This window comes from Mytilus edulis, unplaced genomic scaffold (assembly GCF_963676685.1).
Source record: "Mytilus edulis unplaced genomic scaffold, xbMytEdul2.2 SCAFFOLD_372, whole genome shotgun sequence".
NCBI lineage: Eukaryota > Metazoa > Mollusca > Bivalvia > Mytilida > Mytilidae > Mytilus > Mytilus edulis.
This window is the reverse complement of record NW_027268938.1, coordinates 25489-33815: the sequence shown is the minus strand read 5'-3', so window position 1 is coordinate 33815 and position 8327 is coordinate 25489. Positions and strand designations below refer to the sequence as shown.

General features: G+C 31.8%; 1 protein-coding gene across 1 annotated transcript; it reads right to left on the bottom strand.

Annotated features, from left to right (window-relative positions):
- Nucleotides 1-1864: 1864 nt before the first annotated feature.
- LOC139509134 (contactin-4-like) lies at nt 1865-8078 on the bottom strand. Its single transcript, XM_071296081.1, has 5 exons — nt 8042-8078; nt 7494-7793; nt 6048-6341; nt 5448-5510; nt 1865-1977 (listed from the first exon to the last, which is right to left on the bottom strand). The coding sequence occupies exons 1-5, from the start codon at nt 8076-8078 to the stop codon at nt 1865-1867; spliced, it is 807 nt and encodes a 268-aa protein (XP_071152182.1).
- Nucleotides 8079-8327: the final 249 nt, after the last annotated feature.

Below are 8327 nucleotides of genomic sequence, written 5' to 3'. Positions count from 1 at the left end.
ATTGTACATACACTTTATTTTTATTTTTATAGGTATATTCAAGGAAATAAACGTAATACGGATAGACCTTGAAATAACGTATAGTTAACTATTCTTTTTTTTTGTACTGAGCAATGTTATCAGTCAGGGGCATTACTTAAACAAGTAATTTTTTAAAGTTACTTACATAAGTAATTTTTGTTTTTGAAAATAAAAAAATTACTTAATATAGTTATTTTAAATTTCAATAAAACATAGACTAAATGTAGTTTTGATGAGTTTTTACATAATTTCATATCATAAAGTTAAGAATTTATTGTATTTGAGAGGATTATGGAGATGAAGGGTTACTTTAAAAATTATGACAAAAATATTACTCGAATAAGTTATTTGATACATTTTTAATAAAATTAGTATTAAAACTTATTTAAGGAACATGTGTACTTGGTTTGGGTTACAAATTATAAATAACTTCAAGTCTTAATCAATTCACAAGTATTTATCTATTCATATCAGTCTTCCTTCAAGATTTTGGAGGACAATGAGAATTTAATTGTCCCATGATACCAATCTTTGACCAAGAAGCGTCGGTATAAAAGATAAGTGCGTCAGAAAGTTAATTAGTGTTTCAGAAGGATTAGATTTAATATGTCAGGGGAAAAATAACCAAATGACTCTGAAAAATTGTTAAACCAAGTAAAATCTGTATTATTGGACACCTATAAAAACAATATTCAGAAAAGTTACTTATATAAGTAATATTTAAAATAGCCTCGTTTTCAACATTACTTGAATAGGTAATTTTAATTGTTAATTGTTACTTGTTTAAGTAATGCCCCTGACTGTATATAGATTACTCTACTAGACCAGGAAAATGATCCAGGCGGACGAGCTTGGCGAGTTAACATTAACTTTCCCAGACGGCAGTTTTTGTCTGTTTGTCTAACTTTTTTTTGTCTGTTATTAGGTTCTTAGAATTGAACACTTGTACATATTTATATAAAAATAAGAAGATGTTTTACGATTGCAAAAGACTTAACTCAAGTCTAAATTTCTCAAATAAAGAAAGTCAGTAAGATAAATTCGTAAAATAGTGTACTTTCACCCAGACGGAATTTACTGACCCCGTATATATCGTATTAGGTCACTAAGACAATTAAATTGAACGATACTATTTTAGAAATTAAAACTTTCTAACGATCACTATCATAATTCCAAAATTCAATATCTTTTCTTAAAAATCGTATATCATAGATGGTATACGATTGACAAACATAGCATCGCCCAAAATATTAGTCAGAGCTAGTAAAAAGTAAAAACACAAAAATACTGAACTCCGAGGAAAATGTTTCTAAAATAGAGCATGGACATGATTGTCTTTTCATCGGAACTAAACACATTTATTAAAAAAAAAACAGTTGTTGGCATGCCACGGGTTATGTTCTTCTCATAAATGTTATGATGGTATGATACTAAACCCCTAACGGGAAGGATTGTGCCTGATATGCATATGAAGAAGACATAATCTTTCAATCAGTTTAATTGAAGTCTGGAGCTGGTATGTCAGTTAACTGCTAGTAGTCTGTTGATATTTATGTATCATCAGACTCGGACGTCTCTTGGAATGTGCGTATTGTTAAGCGTTTACTTTTCTACAATGGATAGAGGTAAAGGGGAGGGTTAAGATCTCATAAACATGTTTAATCCCGCCGCATTTTAGCGCCTGTCCAAAGTCAGAAGCCTCTAGCCTGTTTTAGTCTTGTATTATCTTTAATTTTAGTTTCTTGTGGAGATCACTTCTTACCTCTCAATAGAACTCTCAGAATAATCTGTCATAGAACGAACTGTTCTAACCTGTCCTAGACCAGTTTTACCTAGAACTGTTCTAAGTAGAACTGTCAGAATCAGTTCTAGGTTGAACTCTCAGGATCAGTTCTAGGTTAGAACTGTCTAAAACTGTTCTAGGTAGAAGTGTCCAAATCAGTTCTAACCGTAGACCTGTCAGCAGAACTTACTCAATCACTCAGGACTGTAGAACAGTTCTAAATGACGTCACTGCAGTAAGGGTACTTTGGAATTTAGAAGAAAAATCAGTTCCAATTTCTTTACTATATTATAGCAGATTTTCTATATCTTTTATATGTGTTTCTGTGCGATGTTTTGAATAAAAATAGGATATGCTGGCACTCTCAATTGATGTCCCTCTTGACCTAAAATTATATCTGAATTACTGTGCAGTTATATACATTTACATTAAAAACAAACACCAAATATGGTAAGTTTTGGTTGATGCGGTCAAACGATTTTATTACACGACTCAGTCAGTATAAAAACTACTGATTCATGTGAGTCTGAAGTATGAAAGCTACTGATATTTGCTTTCGATTCAATATTTTTAATAAAAAGAGGACAAGGTGGCACTATACATTGAGGCGAACTAAATTTTGTGGTAATTGTATTCCAATATTGCCGTAACTTGTATATTACAGTCCCTCTTGATCTAAAATTATAACTGAAGTACTGAGCAGCTATATAGATTTGCAGAAAAAAAGCCAATAATGTCAGTTTAGATTGATGCGGTAAGATTTTTTGTTAATCAGGACCGTCCGAGGTATGAAAATTCAACAGATATCACATTTGTGGATTGGGAAACAAATTATTACATTTGGAAAATGAGGTCAGATTATTTTGTTATGTGATAACGTGACATCCTGAATTTAATTAATAATGCTTGTTTAATGTTCTGTTAAATTGCTCCTTTTATAATTGTTACACGATGATGACTGCAGTATCCATATTTTGAATATATTTATTTATTGTGTCTGTTTCGTTTACGCATCATTGTAAATATAACGGAATTTGATGACACTGTCATCAAAGTGAGAGGGTTAGCGCTATAAAACCAGGTTTAATTCACCATTTTCTACATTTGAAAATGCCTGTTATAAGTTAGGAATATGACAGTTCTGGTCCAGTCGCTTTTAATGTGTTTATTATTTGATTTTGCCATGTGATTATGGATTTTCCGAATAGATTTCCTCGAAGTTCAGTATTTTTGTGCTTTTACTTTTTTATTTATTTTGTCTGTTTTGTTCGCGCATCGTTGTACATATAACGGCATTTGATGCGACTGTCATAAAAATGAGAGGTTTAGTGCTATAATGCCAGGTTCAATATACCATTTCCTACATTTCAAAATGCCTGTATCAAGTTCATTTTTAGTAGCAATAAATAAATGAACTATGTCAATTGGATATGTTTTAATACTATATCTGCCCCTGAATTTGTACTTGGTAACAATTTTGTTCGCTTTGGAGATTCCGTATATCGTCAAGTTATTGGAATTCAATTGGGGTCTAACTATGCACCACTTATTGTTTTTGTATTGCTATGAGTTACAATTTGTGACTTAAATCAGCAAGGACCCATCGAAACAACATCTGATACAAACAAAATTATAATACTTTTATATATTTTGATGATATATTGGCTCTAAATAATGATGACTTCAATATGTATACAAAAGAAATTTATCTTGTTGAACTTACTGTAAATAAAGCTATTACTAACAATGACCACTGGCCTTCCCTCGATCTTGATATCTATATCATTAACGGTAAGCTTAATACAAAAAACAATATGATAACAGAGATGATTTTTCAGATCCTATCGTTGATTATCCATTATAAGATGGTGACGTTTACTAGTCACCATCTTATGGTATTTACATGTCTCAACGTGTACGATTCGCTTGTGTACGTAACTACGTTTTCGATTTGAGCGAGAGAAACTTATGTAGTACTGAAAAATATTACACCAGGGTTGTCGATATCACAAACTAGTCAAAACATTTACTAAATTTTATCATCGGTACAAGGACACCATACGTAAATATAACTCAACAATCAGACATGTTATGCGTTCAGGTATTTCACATCCAATTTTTTATTGGAAAATCCTTTACAAAGCACAAATATTTCAGAGTTTACCTAAAAAGCTAACAAACCTTTAAACATACTTATTAAGAAGGGATATAGTTACAATACTGTTGTCAGGTCATCATATTTTGCATATTTTGGCTGTATTATCAATTCACATTTGCATCGGAATTACAAATATTATTTCAAAACCAGTTGGCATGACACGGGTTATCTTCTTTTCATATATTTTATGATGGTATAATTTTAAACCCCTACCGGAGGGATTGTGACTGATTTTCAAATTATGAAAACATGATCTTTCAATCAGTTTAATTGAGGTTTGGAACTGGCATGTCAGTAGCTGAAGGACTCTGTTGTTATTTAAGTGTTTTTGACATTTTGTTTATTTTTGTTCTGTAAACTCTTTTGATTTCGGACTCTGACTTCCATTGAACTGAATTTTACTGTGCGTATTCTTATGGGTTTAGTTTTCTACATTGGCTAAAGATATAGGGGATGAGGTCTCAAAAAACATGTTTAACCACTGCACAAGTGTGTGCCTGTCCAAAGTCAGAAGCTTCTGGTATTTGTTAGTATTGTATAATCATTTCTAATTTTCGTTTCTTGTGTATAAAGCGGAGTTTAGTATGACGTCCATTATCACTGAACTAGTACATATATTTGATTAGGGGCCAGGTGAAGGAGGCTATCGGGTGCGGGAGTTTTTCGCTGCACTGAAGAGCCATTGGTGTTCTTCGGCTGTTGTCTGCTCTATGGTCGGGTTGTTGTCTTTTTGACACATTCCCCATTTTCGTCTCAATTGTATTATATTTATATCCGTCTGATGAGTTAAACCTTTGTTTAACTGATTTGTACAGTGTGTTCTTTTATTGTATTGTTACACATGGTTTTGCACACAAATAGGTTTAATCCCGTAACACTATGTATGTATCTGTCATCAATCATGAACCTGTAGTTCAGTGGTGGTTGGAGGATCATGCATGTTTTAGTTTAGTAATTAAGCCGTTAGTTTTCTGAATTAAATATCTTATATTTTTCAATCAGGACCTATTATACGTTTTTTGATTGAGTTAAGTCTGCCAATTGATATTTTATCGTATGTTTTTCTTTGTTGTGATGTTATGCTATTGTTTCAGAAAAAGGGAGAAGGTTTGGATCCATTAAAACGTTTAATCCCGCTGCAAATGTTTGCACCTGTCCTAAGTCAGGAATCTGATGTACAGTAGTTGTCGTTTGTTTATGTAATATATACGTGTTTCTCGTTTCTCGTTTTGTTTATATAGATTAGACCGTTGGTTTTCCCGTTTGAATGGTTTTACACTAGTAATTTTGGGGCCCTTTATAGCTTGTTGTTCGGTGTGAGCCAAGGCTCCGTGTTGAAGGCCGTACTTTGACCTATAATGGTTTACTTTTTAAATTGTTATTTGTATGGAGAGTTGTCTCATTGGCACTCACACCACATCTTCCTATATCTATTATCTAGAAAATTGAATTAAACATTTGTATCATTTATTAAGTTATACGTACTGTGGTCACTATCGGAATCCTCAGATATGATAACTGGTATATTTGATGGACCTCCTGCTTTAACTGAAGTTATTAAAATGTATATGCATCAGCAAATTTATAGAACTCTGTATTTTAATTTCACTAAATCAATATGTAAATGTGGTATGCATAATTACAAATAGTTATGACAACAATAGATAATCTTCTTCAAAATTTCAGGTTATTGGAGAATGTTTTTTTTTTAAACTCTTGTATATTGTTCACATTGATATACAAAAAGTTGTAACTTGAATAATATTAAAAATATTGATGTATTCCTATTTTATACATGTAACATTCAACCCATTTGACAATATATTGGTCTTCTCGATATACATATATGCATGTAGCTACTCATTCAACCTAGGACAGTGACATAATTAATATTGCGAAAACATCAACACGTGATTTTTCAAACTGGTTGGTACATGTTATTCGTTTATATTTGTAAATAGTGGTCTGAAAAATACGTTTTTAAGAACATATCCAAGGGGAAAGAAAAAAATGCATCATAACGTCCCGTGTAAAGAAGTATACCACTTTCTTTGAAGTTGAGTGATGATTACATAGATATCCTACCTGTCAATGTTGCTGGAAGGCTACTACCAGTACCAACAGAATTAACAGCGAAGCATGTGTATTCGCCAGTCATGGACTCCATAGCTGATGGAATTATCAGTGATGGACTTTCAACCGTGACTCCTTTGATTCCAATCGATGCAGACGATATAACTGTTATTGAACCATGTAAATATCTTTGCCAGTATACACGAAAGACTTCAGGAATGGCATTTTTAACTTTACAAACCAGAGTTACTGTATAACCGGTTCCGGTTAGGTGCGTTATAGAAGGGACGGAAACTTCAGGAACTCCTGCCAAAATATGAAATATTAGGTATATGGCCATACCAAATTAATCATCATATAAATGCACTAAAAAATTGAATAGGGTTGAATTGGAAATGAGTTGTTGTTTCGTTAACATAGTTAATGCACAGGCAAAACACAAATGAACCCATAATTTGTCTGAATATCTAATAGTTTTAGAGAATCTCAAACTTATATCAATCATACAAATAAGGGGATGAATATAAATCTGCATTTACAATACAATAACCTTACATTTTGTAAAGTAAGAAAATGTTGCTTCACCTCCCTTAGTTGTATTTAGCCTTCTAAATACCAGAACCTAGTAAGTTAACAGCAGACAGTGTAATTATACAAATTAAAGTTAATGATTACTTGATTTAAATGTTCCTGTATATTGGTAAATAGATTATAAGATTACAAGATTATGTAATAACCAACTTAAGTTTGGTGACTTTGTTGAACTTGAAATAGAAAAATACTACAGAAACGGAAAGGTCCATTATATATCATCCGTAAACGTGACTTCCACAATAGTATGTTCTTAGTAATGTCTCTATGTTGTGCTGCCTAGTTCGTGCATTGTGCATTAAAGAAATTACGCCACAAAATACTAAATCTTCATACACAACTGAAGTATCAAATTTAGACAAAACATTTGTCAAGACACATTCAAAAGCGACAGATATATCAGTTTTATCAACAACTGACTTATCAGTTATATGTTAGATATGACATAGTGTTTGCATCCCTTTTTTTCTTTATTTCATACTTTCATGTGATCATTATGATGTAATTTCCTTTACTGATTCATGTACAAAATAAAACACAAACATACATGTCTTATTCAGTACAAACGACAGTCAATGGAACACAAGCTCCTGACTTGGATATTCATAAACAAAAAAAAGTGTAATTAACGTTTACTGACCCTATCTTATGACCATACTTGGGTCAATGGTGTATCATTGCAACATAAAAGCAGTTTATAAAAATCAGAGGGAAAACGGGTAACACTATTGAAATCAAAACAATGTCATAAGATTTCTTTTCTGAATCAAAAAAATATGTCATATGTTTATGCATAGTGTACTATGAGTTTTGTTGTTTATGTATTCAAGTATTATATTTAAGTTCCTTGAAAATCATGCAAATTACCTCCAATGACATCAAGATTGACTGATGAACTGTAACCTATTCCAACCACATTGACTGCAAAACATCTATAAAGCCCTGAATCTGAATCTGTTGCATGTAAAATAATGAGAGATGGATTTGTTACTGTAATTCCATCTGTTCCACTGGTTCCTTTATTTATCTTCTTGGTGATGTTGTTTGTTTTTTTCTCCCAGTAAACTTTAGTAGAAGATGGATTGGAGCTGACAACACAAAATATGTGTACTTTATCACCATATTTGACTGCTGGTAATTCAGCTATGACGCTGACAGTTGGCAACTCTAAAACATGAAGACAATAATCAATCGTTTATCATAATTTTTGAAAAAAATAAACATAAAGGGTATATTATCAAAAAGACATTCAAACGTATTTGTGCAAAATAAAGAAAGACAAAAAACTGTCAAATGATGTCAATATTAATACGAGGAATAAAATTTTAAAAGAAAAAAAGACCAACAGCACACAAAACACAAATTAAAAATAAAGGACTGCCCAACGTGAACCACTTTAAAATCTCGTTCTTTACCTCCCTCTTTGAATGATCTTTTTTTTTTAATTGTCATTATAGGCTGTTCCGGCGTATATATGATTCTTAAGAATATAAAATAGATGTATTTATTTCATTAAATTATCGAGCATATTTAATGACACTATCATACCCAACTGTTTCATTCCATATCATGATAAATAGTGAAAACAGTAGTATATCATTATTCAATCGCTATAATTCGATGAAGCAAAAACGAATTTGGGTTACAAGATAAAACCGAATAAAATGCATCAATTATATTAGGAATATAACGGAACAACAA